Source organism: Scardinius erythrophthalmus (assembly GCF_964197995.2).
Source record: "Scardinius erythrophthalmus genome assembly, chromosome: 23".
Classification (NCBI taxonomy): Eukaryota; Metazoa; Chordata; class Actinopteri; order Cypriniformes; family Leuciscidae; genus Scardinius; species Scardinius erythrophthalmus.
This window is the reverse complement of record NC_138243.1, coordinates 25,571,288-25,595,415: the sequence shown is the minus strand read 5'-3', so window position 1 is coordinate 25,595,415 and position 24,128 is coordinate 25,571,288. Positions and strand designations below refer to the sequence as shown.

Sequence of the window (24,128 nt, the reverse complement as noted above, 5' to 3'; positions counted from 1 at the left end):
GACAGGATAGGGGGAGCTGAGGGGGCGGCTTCTGTCTCAGGCTTGATCCTGCCGAAAGTTGGCTGGAGTTGCACGTCCCCTCTGCTTTCCTTCAACATGACGTCAGACCTACAGCCAGGAAACCAAGAGCCTAGAGCCCAAGGACTGTTTATTTTTGGAGAAAGCCCCTTCTAGATGGGTCCTATGAAATCTTGTATAAGAAACTTTATTGCACACATACAGTAACGTGGTATTTATCCAAAACATTTTAATCCCCTCCATGTGACTGTGCATATGTCAGCACAAAAAGCTTTGTGAGTAAAACCAGATGTGTCCTACTTTTTACCCACTCTTTCTTTTCAAAACTTGCATAAAGGATATAAGCATATTTAACAATGCATTTTAAGATGCATCATATTTATCAGTTTTCTTACAACTTTCATCAAATTAGTTTCGCATGATTTTATTACTTTATTTTATTTCGAAATATACCTAAGTATATTTATCAAACATTTGTCTCACAACTTCCACCCAATTACTTTTTAAAATATTATTTGATGTATTTTATTTTATTTCCACCTGAATAACTACATTCTCTGTGCTTTGTAAGTGCTGTTGTGTTTTCCTGCATCGCACGTAAAACAATATATATTTTTTTCTCTCCTGATTGACAATAAATACATATCTGAATGCATTATGGTAAGAGAAACAAGTATTATTTCAGTTACACTTTATTTTGAGGTGTTCATGTTACAGTGTAATTACACATTTAAGTACTGACTGATATTAATTAACATGTACTTACTATATAATTAGGGCTAGGGTTAGAATTTATTTAGGGTTAGTTGCATGTTATTATGCATAATTTACCGTTATTACTATAGTAAGTACATGTAACAAGGACACTATAATAAAAAAATGTAAAGTTAGCATTTGAGGAAGACTGCTGAGACAGTTGTTTATCCTGTTGAAAGTGTCGTTGTGGTCTGCACATGCCTGCATGCTTATGTTAGTGAATCTCAAGGGACTGCAAGCCGAAAAGAAAGAGCTGTGTTTTAACTCTCTCCTCATGTTCCCCTGGACCACTCGGCCTCCGCTTCCTTCCTGTTCGTTCAGTATTGTTAAAATTCAGTTCCATATATCCTGCCCCTCTTCCAAGTTCTCTGAGAAAAAAAAAAGATGGAGCTACAGCTATAATTTAATGCAGAGAAGAATAGCAAAACGGATGTTTGAATAAACATAGATATAGCTGTGGAGTGTCCCTTGGGAAACACAAAGTCGAAGTCTTGAGGGCTCAGAGTGACTCAGAAATGGGTTTTAGGTCAACGCTGCAGTGGTGGTATCTCAATCTTTACAGGAAACTTGGCAGTCACGATAGGGGCTTTTAAATCAGACACTCTTTTACAGTTGTTTACTAGCATTGGGAAATTCCACCCCACTTTAGCTGGGTGGGTTTAAGAGCTTTGGGGCTGAAGTGGGAGCAAGAGAAACACACACTAGGAACCAGCTGGTAAACTCTGCGGTTGAGGATTCGGCCTGCAAAGACGGCAGTGAGTGAACATTCCTGCACATGCAGACTCATGTGAGTTTCAGTGCATGAGTCATTTGATCCCATTCCACAAACATCATGCACACCTGAAGCGATGCTCTAATATCCCAGACTCTTGTTAGAACATGCTATGGAGGAGCGCTTATACACACATTTCGAGGTCGTGCTATACATTGCTGGCAGTAATTCATGCAGGAAACTGCAAAGGAATAACTGTCCTGACATGTCCCACAGTTGTGGCAGTGATCTATTTTTTAATAATTATTATACAGTACATGCACTTTTATGATTCCATGGCCTGGTTTCACAAACGGGGCTTAGATTAAGTTCAATTAGGACATTATAGCTTTTATAAGAATGCCTTAGGGAAAAAAACATTACTGATGTGCTTCTTGAGACAAAACAATAACACTGACATATTTTAAGATATGTCAGTGCAAGTTGCTTTCAGTTAAAACAGCTTAAACATGCGTTTTAGTCTGGGACTAGGCCTAAACCTGAGGCCTGTTTCAGAAAGGAGGTTAAGTAAAAACTTGAGTATGTTAACCCTGAAATGAGGGAAACTGGGTTTTCCGTTTCAGAATGGAAGGAGGCCTATGTCAAACCCGAGAAAGCAGCTTAAGTCAAGGCTGTTTCTGAAAGAGTCAGTTACCATGGTAAGTTACACTGTGAACCTAACCTGGTCGGGAGTTTCTTTCAGTCTCCTCCCTCTTTTTAAAGCGTAAGCATTGTTTAAATACTTCATTCATTCATTCACACTGCAAAAAATACTTCTTACCCCATTGGCAGATAATTTGCAAAATAATAAAAATGCACTTAAATTGTTACATTTTTTCCCCCTAGGAAGCAAGACTAAATAGCCCACCTTATGCCATTTTTCTCATGAAAATGCATCTTAATATAAGAATCTTTAGATATTTTGACTGGACACAACAAGACAAAAATACCAAGTAAGAGTAATACTAAGTTTTTTGCAGTGCATGTACATTCATTCATTGCGCATATTTTCATCATGCAGACACCGTCAAAGAGACAAAAATGGCATGTCATTTTATACAGGATCCTGTAGATGCTACATTCATTTGTAGGGAGTTACATTTATGTCGGGAGAGGACATTGGATTTTGTCATATCCACATGCACATTTATTTGAGCAGTGCCATTTTTAAATGCTAGTTTTCTATATAACATCTGGATCTATGCTCGAGCACATTAGTATGGCCGCTGTATGCAGAGCGGGAAGGGAAGTGTGCCTCGCTCTCGTGCTGTTTCTTAGAATGTTTGTGTTGTTTGTTTCCTGGGCACAATCCTGTGAGAGCCATCAAAGAGGGGTTTCACATGATTGCAGGCCAGTGGTGTAAACCGCTTTAAATGAGGCTAATCTGATAAATGACGTTCACTTGATAACATCTTGCATCTTAGGAAGCAACCTAATAATTAGAATTTCCTTTAGGATTTCCTATGTGCTTAGATGCATTGATAACACACATATTCCCATCATTGCACCTTCCAGAAGTGAAAGAGATTACTGTATGGAATGGAAGGATGCCAGGTGGAAGGATATTCCGAGATATATGCCGTAACCACCTCCACAGCTGTTAAATAAACACAAATTATTCACAGTTTTTTGGTCATTTTGATTTCCTACAAATACAAAAGCAATAACAGATATTTTTTATTTTTCCATTATTTTATGGGTTTCGTAGATTAGTAACACACACACACACACACACACACACACACACACACACACACACACACACACACACACACACACACGTACGTCTGGTGCACTATCTTTGTGAGGACTCTCCATAGACGTAATGTTTTTTATACTGTACAAACTGTATATTCTATCCCCTTACACTGACCCTATCCCTAAACCTACCCATCACAGGAGACATTCTGCATTTTTACATTTTCAAAAAAACTAATTCTGTATGATTTATAAGCTTTTGTACCCATGGGGACCTCAATTTAGGTCCCCACGGTGACACGAGTCCCCATGAGTCTGTGTGCATTCAGGTTTAAGTCCCCATCGGTGTAGAAAAACATGTCCACACACACACACACACACACACACACACACACACACACACACACACACACACACACACACACACACACACACACACACACACACACACACACACACACACACACACACACACACACACACACACACACACACACACACACACACACACACACACAACCTTACGCCTAACATCTCAACATCTTATATCTCTTTAATGCAAACACAGCAAAAGAGAACTGCAAGGCACTCTTTGCCTCATGAGAAAAATTGGCTCAAATGAATAATTGACGTTGGAATTGGCGTCCTCTTGTGGCTAATAGCTGCAATTCACATTTCAGAGTTTTCCAGATTGAATCATTTTTGGACAGATTATATATGTGTATATTTATATATTCATTTATCACACTGCGGGATCATTTCATTCAGATGATAATTAACTAACTAAATAAATAGGGCCTAAATGTTACACACGCACCCACATATGTTATACTCATGTTATTTGTAGGATTTATTTTATTTTATTTAAATCTTTTTTGTTCTTAAATTCTGTCTTCAAATTTCCTTTCATTGATTAAACATTAATTTAAAAAAAAGAGTTAATTTCAAGAGTTACTGGTTTGACAAAGAACGAGCTCACGCAACAAATCAAATGCGTATGAAATGGCGCCCTCTTGTGGTCAGTGGTTGCAGTTCCGTCCGTGTTCAAGGAGGAGTCAAGCGTCAGAGGAAATGACGAAGGCAAGAGAGGGTCAGTTTATCAAAGTTCCAGCAAAAGCGCGCGCAGTTACATTCAGAGCCCCGAGAGAAGAGAAGACGGGACAGATACACCTGTGTTTCTTTTGCAGTCTTTGGATTTGTACTTGCTACGGTTAAAACACTTTGATAGACTACGAGTACTGCGTTCCTGCATTTGAAGATAAGCAGAAAACCAGGCCGCGCTTGTGTTATAACAGGATTTAGATAAGTTAACTATTTTTTCCTCCTCTCATAAGAAAGAAGCACAATGTTTGAGGCTCGTCTCGTTCAAGGATCAATCCTTAAGAAGGTTCTGGAGGCTCTGAAAGACCTCATCACCGAAGCCTGCTGGGATGTGAGCTCCTCGGGCATCTCTCTGCAGAGCATGGACTCCTCTCATGTGTCTCTGGTGCAGCTCACACTCCGGAGCGATGGGTTCGACTCCTACCGCTGCGACAGAAACCTGGCCATGGGTGTCAATTTGAGCAGGTAATGATGATAATGATTTTTTCTTTATTTTAAATTATTAACTGCTCAGAGAGTGAAAGTTGAACATGTCTGTACATGTCCGACTGCGCGAGCAAACAGCAGCCCGCCATTTTTAAGATGTAAAACAAAAATGTGTTCCTTTCAATGTTGTTAGTTGTGAAATGCATAGTTTTAATGTGTTTAATATGTCGTTAATGTGTCCCAAATATATCTAGTATTATTTGGCGCGTAGTGTGTTTCCTGTATTCTTCCCCTCACTGCTGGTCGTGACGTCATTTACGCGCGCTCAAGCTTGTTGGCGGGAAAAAAAGCCGGGTTGCGGAATGACAATATGGCTTAACAGTTGGACAAAGAAAACATGCTTAAAGAATTTTACACTACTTTTATTTTATAAAACTTTATATTGGTAGTTCAACGTGGCTGTAATGTTTTACATTACAAATAGAAATAACGATTTTTTTGTTTTATACAATTCAGCATGTCATTGTACATGTTTCAATAAAAAGTGCATGTTCATTAATTTGAAAGGAATTGTTCTTGTTTTCTAGCATGTCAAAGATTCTGAAGTGTGCTGGAAATGAAGATATCATCACGCTCCGGGCAGAAGACAATGCAGACTCTTTGGCGCTGGTCTTTGAAACACTCAGTGAGTACATAAGACTAAATTGAAATTATTATTCCCAGTTTTAGATTAACTGCATAACTAAAGTTCAATGTAAATATAGCCAGGATAAACTAGATATAGCTCACTATCAATAGAAAGCCATAAGTTATACTAGAGAAGAGCCAGTGCTGATCTTTGAATGTGTTTGTAGATCAGGAGAAAGTGTCCGACTATGAGATGAAACTGATGGATCTGGATGTGGAGCAGCTTGGCATTCCAGTAAGGCTTTTTATTAAACATGATTGAAATTTTGATATTATTGCAGGTGTTTTTTTCCCTGTTTTCTCCAATGGTCATGTTTTGTTCTGTTCTTAACCTCAGGAACAGGAATACAGTTGCGTGGTGAAGATGCCCTCTGGTGAATTCGCCCGAATCTGCAGGGATCTGTCGCAGATCGGTGATGCTGTCATGATCTCATGCGCCAAGGATGGCGTGAAGTTCTCTGCCAGTGGAGAGCTGGGAACGGGCAACGTTAAGCTTTCACAGACCAGCAGTGTCGACAAGGAGGATGAAGCGGTAACATTCTTTAACATTGACAACATAACTAAATAAAGTCTGTACTAACTATGAGGGTAATTGACGAGACTGTGTTCTTCACAGGTGACAATTGAGATGAATGAGCCAGTGCAGCTTATTTTTGCATTGAACTACCTGAACTTCTTCACCAAGGCCACTCCTCTGTCCAAGACAGTCACACTCAGCATGTCCGCAGACATTCCACTAGGTATGAAAAATGCTCACATGCTCATTACATTGCATTTTGAGTTGAGACAATTGAAATGATTGATTGTCTTTTCCTCCTGCAGTGGTTGAGTACAAGATTGCAGACATGGGACACGTCAAATACTACCTGGCACCCAAGATCGATGAAGAATCCTCCTAAATCCAAGTAGAAGACTGAAGGCTGTCGTCTGTGGGATTTCATTCTGCATATCAAAAATTGTTTGGATAGATGTTTTGGGAAAATGAATTTTAGTACTCAGTGTCTGCTGTGGTTTCCAGTTCAATGGATTCACAATTCTATGACCTAAGCCATTTCATATGATTGGCAGATGCATGGGTGCACTTAAACTATGGTAGTTTGGTCCTTAGCTTTACCAGGCACTGTGGGCTGAATCTAGAGTGCTTATGGCAGCATACAGACTCAACTTTGGTTCAGTCTCGTTTTCTCAACCTTGGTCCCTCTTTACTCCATTTCAGGTTTTTGTCCAACTGCTCATTCTTATGTATAGATCATTGTCTGTAAATATGCTAATTGGACACTGTTCATCCAGTCAACCTTTAATAAAACTTTTGTAATGTTGATTTGTGATTGTTTCTCTCAAGGGCACAAGGTGCTTGATATTTAAAAGATGAAGCTATTTAGACATTCTAAAACTGCTTAATGTAATACGAAATGCATTGTTGAATTTTGCAGTTTGGGACAATTTGTTGGCCACTAGAGGGAGCCAGATTAACATTTACTACAGTTTTGATGTTTGTTCATGCTTTAAAATACATACTTTTCATAGTGTTAATTGACTAAAATGGCGTTTTTCTTTTGAGTAAATAGCATTTAAGAGAATGCTCATAAGAATAGCTAATCAATAGAAACACTTCCATCTGTAAGACAAAAGACGCCGGATATTTAAATACAGCTTACATTTTTCTTCTTTAAAGGGATAGTTCACCCCAAAAAAGAATTGTATCATTACTTTCTCTTATCGGTCCGCGTGGTTCTCGAGTCCTCTCATAAATATGGCCCAAATCGGGTCTTGAACCGTTCCTTGAAATGAACTGTTTGAAAGTATCGATTCGCAACGAATGAGCTGATACTAGAAAACGCCTCTGAAACAACTTTACTTTTTGATTGGCGTCATTACAGTGAAATGGCGGGGAAACAAAGCACAGGCATATAGCCAAACACATGCCGGGAAGGTGTGGTTTAATATAATTTTTTTTGGCAGTTTATTGGTAGTAACCTGGTTCTAGCTTGGATTTTTGCACTTTGAAGACATCTTGTGAAGATTACCAAAAGAGTAATTGCATAGGTATGTGTGGTGTTTACAATAAATAAATATAAATGTTTAAATAAATGTAGGCCTATATGTATATAAGTATACATGATGAACCATGGACTCATATGCAGGGTTTAATGTTTTTTTTTTTTTTTTTTTAATTGTTATTTTTTATATTTCACTTATTTCCAGTACAATCACCATTACACATCTGTTATCCAAAGAATTAGCTGTTTATAGGAAAAACAGCTAGACAGGGTACAATTGCATTTAGCAATTAGAATTTCGCAAACATTGATTGGAAGCATAAACAAACCATTAAAGCCTACACAATTTTAACAACTGTACAGACTAACCCAAATAAAATCTTAACATTCTTAGAAAAAAAAGTATCATGTTTGGAGGGTGTCCCCAAACTGAGGTTTTGTATGATTCAGCTTACTTAGGGACAATTTAGCTGTGCACATATGATACACACAGTTTAATATCTTACAAGATGCTGCAGTCTTTGTTCTCCTTAAGCTTCTTTTTATAATTGTGATAATTTGCCATTGCCATAATTCCCTGCGTTTCAGAAATGATCTCCAGCAGTTTTTTCACCTGATGATGGCTTTTGTCATTGTTGTTAAATGCATGACATCTTGAATGACAGCTTTTGACCAGTTCCTGAAGTTCTTTGTCACTTCCATTGATGTAATCATTTAAAGTCCTGTTCTTCAGCTTCTCTTTACCAGTGAAAAGAATCACAGTCTTTGAAATCACATCCTCGCCAAACTCCTTTTTCAGATGTGGGAGAACATCTCTCTCGCCATCAGTGAAACGGCCAAGCTGCATAACCAGCAAATACACGTCCGGCATGAGCTCTTTGCACTTCTTTATCTGCTCTTCCTGGTTTTTAAGGTCTTCACTGAAGAAATCTGGGGTGTCTATAACCCTAATCTTCATTTCAAGAACAGTTTCCTCTGCCATCTGGCACACCTGTGTCACTGGCACAGAACTGGCCCGTGATTCAAAATATGGCTTTTTCAGAATTGTATTTCCTGTAGCACTCTTCCCACTTCCTGTCTGTCCCAGTAGCACAATGGTCATTGGTTTCGGCTGATGCACCTTAGCTGATGATGTATAGTTAGAATTAGTTAGAAAACAGTCAGTGCATATACCAAACTATTATCTAGTGTGCAGGTGACATGCTACTTAAATGTTTTCTAATTTATTGGTTGAACTCAAACGTTTTGTTACCTGTTTTGTCTTGTGTTGCTTGCTTTGTCTTCATATTGTCATGTGTCCTTCTGGAATTGAAAGAGTGATTGATATAGAGTTATAGAAATTCATTAAATTCTTGCTGCTCATCATGACTATTAACTATACAATATAACTATACCTACATTTCTCTGACAGATTCAGATGTTTGGTTGTTCTGCATGACTTCAATGTGTTTCATCAGTTCTTCTATTAGTTCATTATGCTTCATCTCTCTGTTGTAAACACACAATCTGTTTCCACACTCATTCAGGATAACGGAGTAGCCTTTTTTGAAGGATTCTAATCTGTCTATTGAATTTGCAGATGCAATTTTTTCAATTTTAACCAGCACAATTGTGTTTTCAACCATTTTCTGTCCAAGCTTCTTCTTCAGTTCAGTAAACATCTCCATAACTTTTTTTGACACCATTTTGTTCTTGAGTATGAGGAGGAACACACGTGGACTGTATGATGGCTTCAACTCCTCCATTCTGTCAGCTTCTGGATCTGATGAGTTTGGTTTGTGAAAATGGTCTGGAGTGTTGATAATACAGATCTTCTGACCAGCAACGCTATCCACGATCTTCTCACAAGTGATTCTTTCTGTTCGGAAATGATCTTTGTCAAGAATTAGGTTTCCTATAAGACGCTTATTGTAGCTGTTCTTTCCCAGCAGGATCACTGTCATCTTGCATTCACCTCCATACGTCTGGATGGTCTGTTCTGAGATATATTCAAACAATTACGATTAACACAATTGCTAAGAATTCTCTGAACCAAATTCTCAAAGGCCTAAACCCATTTGTTGAATAAATCACTCTTTCTGCAAAACCTTAAACAAGTTCAGGCAGTTAGACAACATTTGCAAATCTCATGCACTTTATTTGTGTGCAAAACCCAAAACTCAAAACTCATTCTCACTCACTAAAGCAGATGTTCTTGTATTGCAAAAAGGTAAGCACAAAACTACATCACACTTGTTTCTAATGATGTGATCAAAAACCAACTGTACACAATATAAGCCAGCACAGATGGCACAGGTGTACTGAATGTTGATGCCAACAATGGATGGAAACAACCTGAAAGGGAGAGGAGAAAGAGTATGTGTAAGAGGTGGTGGATGAGGAGGAAGAGGAAGAGCAAGGTATGGATTGTTCTCAAGGCTGGATCTTGCACACCAGAGGGTTTTTTCTTTTACCTGGCAAGAGACAACATTGTCTGTGATGTGGACAAAGTCCTCAGGCTGAACCCAACATGAATTTAAAGTAGCAGAAAATGATTGTTTTAAAACACTACTGTACTCTATTATTTGTCATTTAACATGGTGCTTTTTAACTGGTTTTGCTGGAGGATCCAGAATTTACATTGGGCATCGAGTGGTGACCCAACACAGTACAATAAATATAAATTATGCATTTGGTACTGAGTTCATCTTTTCTAATAATGAGGGCATATCACCAACCTGTTAGTATGTGTATGGCAAATTTCAAGAATTTGATTGGACACATGCACCTTTGACAACGTTGGTTGTTATCCTATGCACTATGTATAATTATATGGTGAGTTGCATTATTATTATTATCAAAACAGATTTTTGCACAAACAGATTTCACAGAGAGTGCAACATGTTCCTTGAACAACATTCCAATGAGATTTGAGGGACAAGTTTACAGTTTATGTTAGGTTCAAGGGTTAGGACTAAATTTTCAGGCCGGAATGTTGTTCCGGGATCAACAAAATGTAAAAAAATGGTGTTGAGCTCATTTAGATTGACGTGAAAGGCAGGTTAGAAAAAACACGTTAATTTTATCATATTCTTTTAGATGACAGAGAAAGGTAAGTTGAATAAGAAATCTGTAAGCTATACCTTTGCTTTTTTCAGGCACTCTTGACATTTCAGGTATTTCCTTCATTGGTTCATATGCATCCATGTCTTCATAAAACCTGCAGGATTGAGATAATGTAACAGGTCAAATGTACAGAGCTTCTTAATTAATTATTATTTGTTTTAAATGTCATCACTACTTTCATATTTGTATTTATATGTCTTACGGCTCATCGGCAGGTGTGGATTTGTTTGATTCGATAGCCTTCTCGTGCATTGCCTTCCATTTTTCCATAACCTGTTTGGTCAGCTCATTCTCTTTCTTGTCTTCGTTCTTGTTGTAAACACAAATTCTCTGTCCACACTCATCAAGTAGTTTTTTTAGATTCTCATCGGCTTGGTCATATGACTGTCCAGATTGCTTCTCTAGACTGATAACTAGCACAACAATTGTATTTTCCACCATTTTTTCTCCAAATCTCTTTTTCAGCTGGCTAAACATATCAATCTCTTCCTGTGAGAGCTGTTTGTCATGCAGTACCAGAAGGAACGCACGTGGACCTGGATATTGGGGTTGTATCTCTTCTATACTGTCAGTTTCTCGATCTTGGTTTGGTCTGTGGAAAAGGTCTGGTGTGTTGATGATACAGACCATCTGATCACCTAGTTTCTCTTCAGCTTTTGTGCATGTGTCTTTTCCAGCTATGAAACGCTCTGCCTTTAGTATGATATTCCCTATCGTAGACTTATCATTGCTGTTCTTCCCCAGCAGCACCATAGTGATCTTGTCACCTCCGTCAGATTGCGCCATCTTTGTATACTCCACTATAACAAATCACAGTAAAAATGCATAGTTTTAAAATCTAGTCAACAGAAAACTGACTTTTGGATTTGGAATTACTTAATTCCTAAATAAACCCTTGATGACAACATTGCTCGTTTACAAATATTTGAGAAGGATTCTGTAATAATCTTGTCATTTTATTTTACAAGGCAACAAGGTTGGAGTTGAGCTTGAGTATCAAATTAATGCCATTAATATGAGCAACTATCAAGTCAAATCACTACAATTTTACAAAAATAGACTAAAATGCATAAAAAAAAAACAAGCTGCTTACTTACATTGTAACATGTTGAGTAATTCCACGTTAACAGAAACAAATAATAATAAGAGTAATAAGAAGAGTCATGAAACGTGTCTCTGGCACTCTAGAAAGGACAGTCATGAATAAATGAAAGCAAAAATGTACTTGTCTTAAACGCATGAGAATAAAGGGCTTGTCCAAAATCTGGTATAACACGTCGAGTTACTAGTATGCTAGATAACAGCTGTGCTTAACTTTTGTTTCTCTACTGCAGTTTTGTATGTTTTGTGAAAATGTTTGTCTTAATGTAGTAATCTAAAAAGTCAGGCTTTGATCATCTGTAAAAAATGAGTGAGAGTTTAGAAATAAAACTTTGAATCATTTAAGCTTGTTCTAATTGTAAAATATCTGAGCAATGGTGGGTGGGCACGTCCTGATTTTGCAGAGTTAGGCGTCAACATATTTGAAGGGAATGATAGGTGAATAACACTGTCCCTCATGTGAATAACACAACCTAAATTTGTCCCTCAAATCTGATTGGTTGATTGGAATGTTGTTCTAGGATCAACAAAGATGTGAAATCAGGTTCTGCGGTGGGTAGAGTTACAGGAAATAGCCTTTGGCAATTTTATGCAAAAAAAAAACCAAAAAAAAAAACACCTTTACCAAACTCTGTTTCTGTCTACATTTCTCACAGTATGTTTCCTGAAACTCCAGCAAAGAATGTGTTAGAACAGTGATTCATTTCAGATTGTCTTGATGATAGTGAGATTGAATGAAGGACCTGTAAGGGAGTTGTTTTGCATATGTTTATTGCACCATCTTTTGGTTACTCATAGACATTACAGGATTATAACGTGTCTTTGCTGCAGCAAAATCTTACACTAATTTAGTTACACAGGAGTCAGGACAAACTAACTGGACTAAGCTGATTTCTTACTGATATATTCAGTTCTTTTCAAATTCCTGCATATTCTGCATAATTTCTTTTGTCCCATAAACTGTCTAACCATCTCAGTACATGATGGTTTCATCTCCTCCATACTGTCAGCTATTGGATCTGGGCTTGGTTTATGGAAAAGGTCTGGAGTGTTGACAATGCAGACAATCTGATACTCAGCTACTCTACCCACAATCCTCTCACATGTGTCGATTCCATGAAACAGTCATGCTGGAGGATACTATTTCCTATCAGGCACTTGACATCGCTGTTCATGCCCAGCAGCTTGGGGTCATCCCTATGTTCCCACAGCCCTATGTTCCCACGGCCCTATGTTCCCACATTTCTAAGATTTTTTTTTACTGAAATGTAGAAAATTTAGGCCCTATGTTCCCACAGCCTGATGTTCCCACAACCATATGTTCCCATAGTCCTATGTTCTCTCAAGATTTTTCTAATTTCAAAGACTTTTCATGCAGGGTAGGTTTTAGTGCTTGTGCTGGTACCGGGATAGCCCAATTACCTCCCAGACAAGTCTCCCTCCTGTGAGGGGTAGGTTTAGGTATGTTAACTAATTAAGCCCTAGGGTGAAGGGTTAGGGTTAAAAAAAAGAAAAAAAAAATCTTGGAAATGATGGAACATAGGGCTGTGGGAACATAAGGCTGTGGGAACATAGGGCTGTGGGAACATGGTGGTCATGCATCAGTCACCTCCAGATGGCTGGACATTCAAGCTCTCCCCTATGAGACAGTGAACACTAGAATAAAAAATGACTGCATTTAGGCTGCATTTATTTAGTTAAATATACAGTAAAACAGTAATATTGTAAACAATTATTACAATTTAAAATAATTGCTTTCTATTTATATATTTTAAAATGTAATTTATTCCTGTGATGACAAAGCTGAATATTTTATCAGCCATTACTCCAGTCTTCAGTGCCAATGATCCTTCAGAAATCATTGTGATATTCTGATTTGGCACTCAAAAACATTTCTTTTTATTATCATGCTGACAATATTTGCGCTGCTTAATATTTTTGTGGAATTCGTGATTTTTGTCCCGCGGTATTCTGTGACACAGCTGAATAAAAATATACATTTATTTCCAAAAAAGAGAGGGAGAAAATGACTTTGCTGAAAACACAAATTTTCTCTTCAAATTAATGCAAAAAACGTTTTGAGATTCATATCAGCTGTGTGGCAGAACTGTCTTGATGTCTCTTTACTATCGATCAGCCCTACAGTAATGCTTCCCATCATTTTCTCTCCAAATATCTCCTTCTTTTGGGTGATCATCTCCATCTCTTCCTGGGAGAGCTGTTTATCCTGGAGCACCAGGAGGAACATGAGTGTATGATGGCTTCATCTCCTCTAGCATTAGATTCAGGATCTTGGTTTTGTAAGGTCTCCAGAAAAATTCTGGGGTGTTTATAATGTAGAGCAGCTCATCCATAATTCTTCCAGAGCTTTTTGAAACATGCACTTTCCTGACTGGAAGAAGTTAGCATGGTGTTTCCTATCAGGCACTTATCAGCGCTTGTCATCGACTGCATCTTTTTCAGATTTTTCTTCTATAAAGGATTAAACCAGTTTTCTCACAATTAAATGCATTACAATTCCAGGTACAAAGTAAAAATATAGAAACTATCAGACCACAGAATGTACAGAAACTAGCAAAATAATAATTTTTTAAAAAGCCGATCAAAAACCCACACTAACCACCACGTCTAATCTTTTGGCATGTTGAATTTCTAGTCTGTTCACCAGGTTGCGAGAAACACCTCCATCTATTTCTGTCATGTGGTGAAGCAGGAAACTAGTGATCAAATGAAAGTAGAAGCTAACTTTGTACATTTGCAAAGAATAAACAAGTGGCGTCACAAGAAAATCTGGTACTAATACAGTGGCGCAAAAAATATTGCAGTCGTTGTTGAGAAGAAACTGTTGCTGAAGGAAATGGACTGTCAAAATTTATGTCACTGCTGTTTTATTAAGCAAAGTAAGTTTTCTGCTAAAACTTTTGACTTTGGTTGTTTAGTAAGATTTCTAGTAAACTGTTGGAAGCTCAAAACTGCTGAAACATTTTTGAGACTGAATGTCTATTGTCAAAAAGTCTGTAAAAGCAAACAGGGAGTTTCCCAATTACTGTATAACTAATATTCGCAAAATCTTAAAATATGCTATAAAATACAATAGAAAGTTAACTTCAACCAAAAGCTTAATGTCAGGTGTCATGTCTTCTAAATTAAAGTGTTTTGACTAATTTTTTGATGTAGATCAAAAGGATTTTAATGGAGTTGCCTCATAAAGCATATAATATATTATGATAATGATACATTAGGGCCAGACTTAAAATTAAAAACTCAGTTTTATACAAAGTCACAGGCAGTCTTCCTCTGCCTCTGTCAGTTCATTTTATATAAAAGTTTCATTGTCACTGTGTTTTTTTTTGTCCTTCATTTTGCTGTGTTAATAGGAGAACCACTTCGCATAGTAATGATTGGAAAAACCGGAGTGGGAAAAAGTGCTGTGGGGAACACCATCCTTGGTAGAGAGGTTTTTCACTCAAGCCCTTCTGCAAACTCTGTCACTCACTCGTGCAAAAAAGCAATGGTCAACGACGATAGAGAAATTTATGTGATTGACACACCTGGAATCTTGGATACCAGCAAGCCGAAAGACCTCATCAGAAGAGAAATAGTACGATGTATTCAGATTTCAGCACCAGGTCCTCATGTGTTCCTGCTGGTGCTACAAATTGGCCGTTTCACTGCTGAGGAGCAAAAATCTGTCCAAGCCCTGAAAGAGCTCTTCGGAGAAGAATCTTCAAAATACATGGTAGTGGTCTTCACTCATGGAGATGCACTCAAAGGTCAAACTATAGACGACTATGTAAAAAATGGCCATCCAGAACTCCGTAAAGTGATCCAGAGGTGTGGTAGTAGATATACTGTGTTTGATAACACTAACGTAAAGAAGCGAAAGCAAGTGAATACATTAATTAAGAAAATTGATGAAATGGTGTCAGCAAATGGGGGAGAATGCTTCACTCAGGAAATGTTTGAAGAAGCGGAAGAACAAATTCAGCAACAGAACATGGAGAGAGCGGCCGCAGAGCTTCTGGAATATCAGTTTAGCTTTCTTGGGGATCTTGACAACAGAGTCATTCTGTTCCAGCAAATATTGATAGAAGGCATTCGCGAACAGTTTGCTATTGACAGTGGCTCTTCCGGTTACTAAAGAGACTTAAATCAAAACCATCTTGTGTTTATGTTCAGCGGTAGTTTTGTATGACACCTTACTCATATATGTGATGTTATACAGTGTATACATGTAATTCAATAGAGAGGTGGCCAACCTTATAAAGAATAAATGGTAGTTTTCTTGAGATACTTGAAGAGAGAATAAGTTTTTTCCCAAAAGATCTCGATCTGTAATTGATCCTATACTTTTATCAAATGTTGTTAAGACCTTCACAGTGACATTTATTGTGCAATTTCATTTTAACATTGATTTTATTAAAAAAATTCTCCTGTTGTGGTAAAATAAATTCTTATTTCAAATTTAAGATATATTTTGACTATAGCACATGAATGAACATGTTGTGGAAGCGAACTTCTTTGTGAAGGCATGTGTTCTCTAACACTTCTGTTTTTGAGTTTTTTTGCACAATTTAATACTTACAGAATATAAGTGATGGTATTCATTAGATTAACAGTTAACTTAATTCCTAATATACTGTATTACAGGCATCAAAAATATTTTACTTTAAATGGCTTTACCATTCTTTCTTCTTAAAACTTATATTTCTTTATAGTAATCTATGAATAATAATGTGTGACATCTGCAGTATATATTTTTAAGACACATTGGAAACTTTCCACATAATTTAGCATTTTTTGTTACCATTATCTAACATTTAACATCTGTTAAGAATCAGTTTGTATGTGTAAATAAATGTAAAATTGTTAAATACAAGTAAAATGGTTATACTGTGAAAACAAGAGGTCTGCATGTGTTTTTAATGTATATAATTGTGATGTATTAGGACTAGGGGTGTAACGACACCCTCAAGTCACGATTCTATATCATGAAACTAAACTCACAATATGATATTATTGCAATACTCCAAGACATATGGTAAAAGGTTAACGAAAAATGTACATTTGTGGTGGAAATAAATTTGGTGAACTTGGTGTTGGTAAACCAATGCATAGGACAATGGTGACACCAGAATGATTCTGAAGCTTAAAATACAGAATTATTTTAGACAGATATGCCTGCACTCTGTGAATGACTAGATATATTCAAAATAATGTAGGCCACTTTTTACTGGTAACAAGACATTTGGCACTATCAGGACCCACAAATGTTCCCCCATTGTATTATTATACATTATATTCAACTTTAATGTAGTACTGACACATACTCAAACTCTTTAAACTTGATTTTTTTCTATTTTCTTTTTCAGATCACAAAAAAGGTTGACAGGTAAAAGGTTGAAACAATAATATTTATGGATTATATGGCTTTTGGCAGAAAATAAGCATTTTTACATCTAGACATTTGGCAAAACATTTTTATCCAAAGCAGTTTAATTTACATTGTTTTTTTTTTTACACGTTTTTTTATTTCTTTATTAAAGATAAATAAATCAATTCATGTATTCACATTACTATAGTTAATTATACTATAGTTAACTAAGCTACAGGAATACATTTGAATTTTTGGGTGTCCAGAATTTCCTGCAGGTTTCTTTAAGAAGAAGACCTTAAAAAGCAACTTGACATGGGAACTTGCATTTTTAAAGCACACTATGGTCTTAAATTTCCAGTTTGAGACATGACTAAACTATGTTCTAGAACACTACAGGAAATAAAAAAGTCCCTTCACAGCAAAATCCCCAGTGTTAAATTACTCAAACTATATTTTGAATAAAAGATCAACATCCAAACCTTTGTTAATTCTCAATAAGAACTTCTGTAGACATTTGACAAAAAATAAAGTCAAACTGGTTTGTAATGTAAGTGAAGATTGTAACGCTGCTTGTAAAGTTATTTAATCATCCTCTGCTTAGATCTCGAGAAGTTTTAATGTCTTTTATCTTCAGTTGATCTAAGGCTGTGCCTGGAAGTCATTTGTAGTTCTTGCATTTCTGCTCTTCTCTAATCTTTTTTCTTGTTGTCTCTCTTTTCCCTGATTCTTTATCTCTTAAAGCCCCGCTGTGGTTTTAAATGTAGTTTATATGTCTTTTTTTATGCGCTTTAAGACAAACCATTTGCAAATTCATAAGTCAACACTATTGTTGAGTATTGTTTCCTTAAAACTCCAGTGAAAAAAAAAGTCATGGTTTGAAATTGCTGTTTTTTCTCACGTCACAAAATACCTTGTAACCAATCACGTCATCTTGCCTGCGGGCTTTAACATATCATTAACTATGCTGCGAAGCAAGGGAGTCTCAAGAGAGGCCAGGTTATCCCGATATATTTTTTTGTTGATATGAAAAAATCGGGTACATTTAGCAATATAGCTGTTGAATTATATGATGTATATCACAATGTTATGATGAAATATGTGCCTTTCTCCACTGATGTTCTAAGATGTTTTAAAGCGTTTAAGTGTAGCAGGTTGAAAGTGTACCCTCATTTGTTCATTGGCCAGTGTCGTGTGAAAATGGTGACCCTATCAGCAGTGGGGTGTGTTTGGTGTGCAGGCTGCCCCGGGGATTCAGTTTGGAACTTCTGTTTTAAGAAGGCTTCGCTTCAATGGAATGTTTACTCATTGAGTTTGTTGATGAACAACTAGCAGCCCGTTATGGTCAGCGGCCACGCATAGCACTGCGCTGTGAACATCTCCTGGTATGTTCATATGAGTCATTTGCTGTTTTGGTGGTTTTATGATTGTTTTTAATTCTGCTGTTTCATGTTCGACAGGTTGATTGCATGACCAAGAGTTTCATCGCCATGTTATGGGGTGAAACGCACGTCTAGTGATGTAACGCACTGCTGCCTTGCCTGGGTCTCATTTCAGTCAATTTTGTGTTTAGTTTTCATGAATTAACTTTGTGTGTGATTGTAATTTCGGACCCAGATTACTGCTTGCTGGGGGGTAAGATGCACCAGCGTAAAGCGTGGCGGTTCATTGGCCGTTTTGTTCCTCTAGTGTGCGGGTGATTATTGTAGTATTTGTTATTAGCATGTCTTTGGCTTGTTCTTTGTTTGGATTTTGAATTGTAAATTATATAAAATTTGTTTGTTTGTTTGTTTTCATATGCACAGAATGTAATGTCATTTATTTTGTTGGTTTATATTTCAGTTTTTCATTAAGTGTTTCTTTTTTTTCTTTGTTTCTTTTGTTGTTTTGTGAAACTTGTGATTTTATTTGGGGATGGTTAGCACCAGTTAATTATTGGTAGTTTGTTTATTTAGTGTAAATAAACACATCCTTTTGTGTTTAGAGGAGTGGGAGAAGGGTTTGGCTGCTGTCATTGAAATGGTGTGTCCACATTGAGTGCCATGCTTCATAGGTTGGCGTGATCTCACCAGAGTGTTGTGTGTGTGTCTGATATTTCCCGGTGTATTCCGGGTGGCGTAGTAGAGCGTTAGTATAATTTCTGGTGCTTTTCTATCATTCCCTCCACAACCTGACGTCCCCCGCCACATAAGGGTGCACATTTTTAGAAGGTCTGACTCTGAGGGCATGTTTAAACGACACTGTTTTAAACAGAAAATGGAAGACTTTTTGCCGTTTTGCCGTGTAAAAGCCATTCATTTACACGACAAAAGGGTTTCAAAGGGCAAGGTTTTGAAAATGATGCCTCCTCCATGTAAACAACAAAAATGTGAATTTGTGAAGACTGTGACGTCATGCGCATGCGTATTACGTGTTCACACATGCGTATTATGTGTTTGCGGGGTGTTTCTTGACAAAGTGACTTCACCAACTAGCCTGGCATGCATAATACAGCCTTTTTAGTCAATTTCGCAGATCCGTGTGAATGGGGATCATTTTGACAACGTTGTCGTCTGTTTTCAGTACATTGTTGTCAAACACACCATGAGATGGTGAATGGAAACATGGTTTGTGTAACATTAGAAAATCACACAATTAGCTGTTTTATAACATAGTCAAACAAAAGGCTAATCACATTAATTACCATTGTGTCTGACATTGTTGAGAGTGATACATGAAATGCATTACCATTCTGACACATCGACATGTATATGAGCCTGTATAATGTGCTCTTCCTCTTCTTCTGAATCATTTCCTGGTTCAAACATATATGGCTGAATTAAATCAGTATTTCCACTTGCCATTGTGCAGCGTTTACAGTAAAGTTGACCTAGTGGATCTTTGATCTGGTGTGAGTGAGTGGATTTTCATGGTTCCGCATATACTAAACGAAGGGTATAGAGTTACTTTCAAACTATTTTAAGGCATGAAAAACAAAAAAAAATCACAGATTTTTTTTTTTTTAAATATGTAATTTTCTTGATCAAAGATGAGTTTAAGGGGATATTATTATTAACCCCAGGGGACTTTATCTCATTAACTTTGACACTGCTTCAGTGTTATTTTAACATTCATAGTGTGGACACATATGTTCACTGAGCAGTGTTAATTTAACACTGGGGATTTTGCAGTGTTCAAATAATGTTAACTACAATCATACTGAGTTTACCAACAATCATTAAACACTATCTGTTTGCCATCTGTGCTGATCAGATGCGATGCAGAATGTTTCTCAACAGGAAGAAATTCTTCAGATTGTTTCTTATAAGGAAGAAACTATGAAAAATGTTTTTCAGAAGGAATGTTAAATATAGACTGACATAACCAATGCCACAATAGTTTGCATTCTTGTCGTAATTGTAAAAGGAAAAACTTTGGAGCATTCTTGAAACATCCCAAAGAGTATGTAGACTTGTAAGGACCACATTCTCTGAAATGTTTACCTCTGACTAGCAGCACATAAAAATGGTGCAAACAATTTTTTTTAATATGCCATCCGATTAGGTTTCACAGTCCAAATAGGTTAGTCTTTGTCTATTTTACTGTTTGTTGTTTAGTTGTTCATAGAATGTAGTGCATGAATGAGATTTTTAAGTAAAATATCTTTATTTGTACATGTAAAGTATTGACATGCAACATAACAATGATGTATATTCATTTGATTGTAGCAAAAATGAACAAGACATGTTTTCAAATCAAACTATACACTGTCAGAAAAAAAAGGTACTGTGCAGGTACAATTTTGTACCTCTCATTAAAGCTACAAAAAGGTTTCCCTTTCAGGGTACCACCCCAGTGACGGCCACTCGTACCCTAAAGGTACCATTTTGAACTTTTTTTTCTGACAGTGTACTTGCACAGAACAAAAGACAATGAATCAGTTTTAAACAACTATCACATGAATTGTTTGCCAGTGTCTACTGGATTCTGCAGTCCTTTTTCTCTGATTCTTTAGAATATGAGTAGTCTTCTAAAATGTCTGTATTTCCATTTTTCCTCTTCATCTCCAAAATCATCTCTAATAGTCTCTCAACCTGAGAAACATTGTGGTCATTATTGTTAAATGCATGACACCTTGACCCACAGGTTGGGATCAGCTGTTGCAGTTGGGTGTCAGTGTTTTTAATGTACTCTGAAAGAGTTTTCCCTCTTAACTTCTCCTTGCTTGTGAACAGAACAATGGTTTCTTTAACCACGTCCGCACCGAACGCTCTCTGTATGTTCTGAACTATCGCTCTCTCGCCATCTGTGTAACGGCCAAGTTCCATGACCAGCAAATACACGTCAGGCCCTGGCTGCCCGAGCTCTTTGCATTTCTTTATCTGCTTTTCCTGGTTTTTAAGGTCTTCATCAAAGAAATCTGGGGTGTCAATGACCCTGATCTTGATTCCACAAACAGTTTCCTCTGCCATCTGGCACACCTGTGTTACTAGCACAGAACTGGCACGTGATTCAAAATGACGATTTCTCAGGATGGTGTTTCCGGTAGCGCTCTTTCCACTTCCTGTCTGTCCAAGCAGCACAATGGTCAAGGTGTTTTTTTTCTTGATGGCAGCTTGGTTACCTCCTTAAATATAATATAATAAATCTAATATAATTAATATGTTGCATCTAACAATAGAAATTAATCAATTCAACTGAATCAGTTTCAAAAACTGCATCCTTTCTGTTCTTATTGAACTGATTTAAAGGCATTGCTCAACTGTTTGGTTAACGACATTCTTCAAAATCTTCTTTTGTGTTTAAAAGAAGAAAGTAATTCATACAGGTTTGAAACAACTTAAATGTGAGTAAATTATGACAGGATTTTCACTTCCCCTTTAAGTAATGTCACCAAGGTAAATGAAATTGCGAAAAAGACTTGTGTTTGTAATATCAAACAAATCAGTAACTGACCATCCCCACTCTTTACATGAAATGTTCTCCTCTAAGTCAAGAATTTTTTTTCTTAGTGTCTTTTTTAGTTTCTTTCAAGGGTAGAAATGCGGATTACATTTTTGTTATCTTTGAAGATTTAGATTATAATGGTTGTTACCTGGTATGTGCTCTCGTGTCACTGCTTCATGTGGATTCCGGACCCTCTTTTCCACAGAAGCGGCTCTGTGTGATGATCTACAGTTAAACAGAAAATGGATCAAGGATGCGTACAATCATCTGGATAAACTCATATGTTAAGTCTTACCTTTCATGCTTATATACTTGGAGCTCAGGCACACTTTTGTTACATGTAATCAGTTGTTCAATTAAGTCATGTTGCTCCAGATTTTTGTTAAAACCACACACTTTCCTTCCACATTGATAGATAATGCTATCCAGGTTCTCATCTGTTTCTTTGTTTGGCCTTACTGGTGTCTTATCTTCGCTACTGACCAGAACTATAACAGTATTTTCCTCCATTTTCTTTCCTAACTTTTGCTGAAAACGTGCACACGTTTCCATATCCCTCTGAGAAACATGGTCACGCTGCAGAACAAATAAAATCATACATGAACACCTAGATGCTGTCTCCATGTACCTCTGAATTACAGTCTGAGGATCTTGAATAACAGTAATCCATCTGACTCCTATCTGCAGCGATACCTCTTGAGATGTGGACTGCTCTGGCAGGAAATGTTCATACCCAAGAATTCTATTTCCCACCAGACACTTACACCAGCAGTTTGCCCCTATCAGAAAAAAATGTATGTCTCCACAGAACTGCTCAGTGTGTTCATGTCCTGTAATGAAGTTCACAAAAGCAGTTTTGAAATCCTGAATTTAAATAATTGGAAAGACTTTGCAATAAGGTGTCATTTGTTTACATTAGTTAATGCATTACCTAACATGAACTAATGACCAGCATTTATTATTCATGTTAGACCTATACTTTGAATTGAGCATCTGCTAAATAAATCAATTTAAATGCAGTTTAAGGTGCATTCACTAATGTTATTAGCCTGGATGCCAGCCGAACTTTGCCCCGCCCACAAAAATTTTAGTTCAAGAAGTTCTGACTAGAATCTGAGTATGACGATGTCAGGTTATAATGTTGACTTTTGGTTTTAAAAAAGTATGTTCACATAAACATGAATGTAAATAAATGCTGTATAGAAATATTCATTTAAGTTTTTGCTAACTTAATGTCAACAAATGACACGTTAGTGTTATCAAAATATTCTTATGCTCTTTTAAGAGCTTCTCAAAGCTTTTTAAATAGGCACACAATATTATACAAATCAATCCATAGTAACTTCAAAGTATACATTTTACATCAATATGTGTTCCCTTAGAAACAGACACAAGACCTTGGCTATACTTTATCTTCGATTACATCAGTCTCTGAAAAGCTCAAATGTATAAATGTTTCAAAGATTCCTCACTATTGAGCCACAACTATTTCAAATTAAAACACCACAAACATTTTTTTAAAAAGCTTACCTTTTGACATACTGACTCGTTTTATACTCGTTGCGAAGTTTCAGATCATTTCACACAAAAACAGACAAAACTTGATGCACATTTTCTTGAGAGGGAATTTCTGGTAAGAGTCTGCACAGTAACTGAATGTGAAATTCCGGTGAGGTTGAAACTTTTTTTAAACAATGAAAAGGGGCGGATCAAAGTGATCACGTAGGTCCTCACTAAATACTGAGATTATAGTTGTCATACTTTGCACTTTTATATGATTTTATTATGTTCTGTGGAGTGACAACTTACTCTGACAGCTTAAGAAAAAAGTCTGTAAGAAAAAAGATAACTTAAAAGACTTTGATTTGACAGACCTGGAATCTTCAAGTGAGAGTAAAATGTATGCATGTGGCCTGAATAACCAGATTCAAGTCACATGATCTTGTACTCCTGCATATTTGTCACCTGAATAGTTTACTCCAAGGTTACCAGTGTTTAACTGGTCATGTGACCTCAACTTGCCCAATGAGAGGAGACCTGCCATATATAGAATAAAATAAACATTTTATATGCAAGTGATATGACAGGAGTGTCATTTTTATATTAAAAGTAGTATTATTAGTTTCTTTACAAAACTTTAAAAGGGCAGTAAGCGAATTCTGAGAAATACTGTTGAAAGTGTATC

At 36.9% G+C, this 24,128-nt stretch overlaps 4 protein-coding genes across 4 annotated transcripts; 2 read left to right on the top strand and 2 right to left on the bottom strand.

Annotated features, from left to right (window-relative positions):
- The first annotated feature begins 4,261 nt into the window (after nt 1-4,261).
- Nucleotides 4,262-6,758, top strand: pcna (proliferating cell nuclear antigen). Its single transcript, XM_081355091.1, has 6 exons — nt 4,262-4,789; nt 5,338-5,435; nt 5,605-5,672; nt 5,775-5,969; nt 6,054-6,177; nt 6,260-6,758. Exons 1-6 carry the CDS (start codon nt 4,569-4,571, stop codon nt 6,334-6,336), a joined length of 783 nt encoding a protein of 260 aa, XP_081211217.1. The 5' UTR covers nt 4,262-4,568; the 3' UTR covers nt 6,337-6,758.
- Nucleotides 6,759-7,939: 1,181 nt separating this feature from the next.
- Nucleotides 7,940-11,328, bottom strand: LOC308683485 (GTPase IMAP family member 8; the record flags this gene model as incomplete). The annotated part of the gene is made up of 5 exons (XM_081353945.1): nt 7,940-8,562; nt 8,690-8,739; nt 8,836-9,415; nt 10,560-10,636; nt 10,745-11,328. 5 exons carry the CDS (start codon nt 11,326-11,328, stop codon nt 7,940-7,942), a joined length of 1,914 nt encoding a protein of 637 aa, XP_081210071.1.
- A 1,298-nt stretch (nt 11,329-12,626) lies between these two features.
- LOC308683484 (GTPase IMAP family member 7) lies at nt 12,627-15,784 on the top strand (the record flags this gene model as incomplete). Its single annotated transcript, XM_081353944.1, has 2 exons — nt 12,627-12,684; nt 15,021-15,784. The coding sequence occupies 2 exons, from the start codon at nt 12,627-12,629 to the stop codon at nt 15,782-15,784; spliced, it is 822 nt and encodes a 273-aa protein (XP_081210070.1).
- Nucleotides 15,785-20,973: 5,189 nt separating this feature from the next.
- Nucleotides 20,974-22,200, bottom strand: LOC308683482 (GTPase IMAP family member 7; the record flags this gene model as incomplete). The annotated part of the gene is made up of 2 exons (XM_081353942.1): nt 20,974-21,623; nt 22,092-22,200. Coding segments are annotated over 2 exons (759 nt in total), but the record flags the coding sequence as incomplete, so codon positions are not given.
- Nucleotides 22,201-24,128: the final 1,928 nt, after the last annotated feature.

What these genes read in the sequence shown, in the direction of transcription:
- pcna (XM_081355091.1), top strand. Translation starts at nt 4,569, where the DNA reads ATGTTTGAGGCTCGTCTCGTTCAAGGATCAATCCTTAAGAAGGTTCTG. An exon ending in GCTGGTCTTTGAAACACTCA is followed by an intron (nt 5,436 to 5,604) that starts GTGAGTACATAA and finishes ATGTGTTTGTAG; the next exon opens with ATCAGGAGAAAGTGTCCGAC. An exon ending in TGGAGCAGCTTGGCATTCCA is followed by an intron (nt 5,673 to 5,774) that starts GTAAGGCTTTTT and finishes TCTTAACCTCAG; the next exon opens with GAACAGGAATACAGTTGCGT.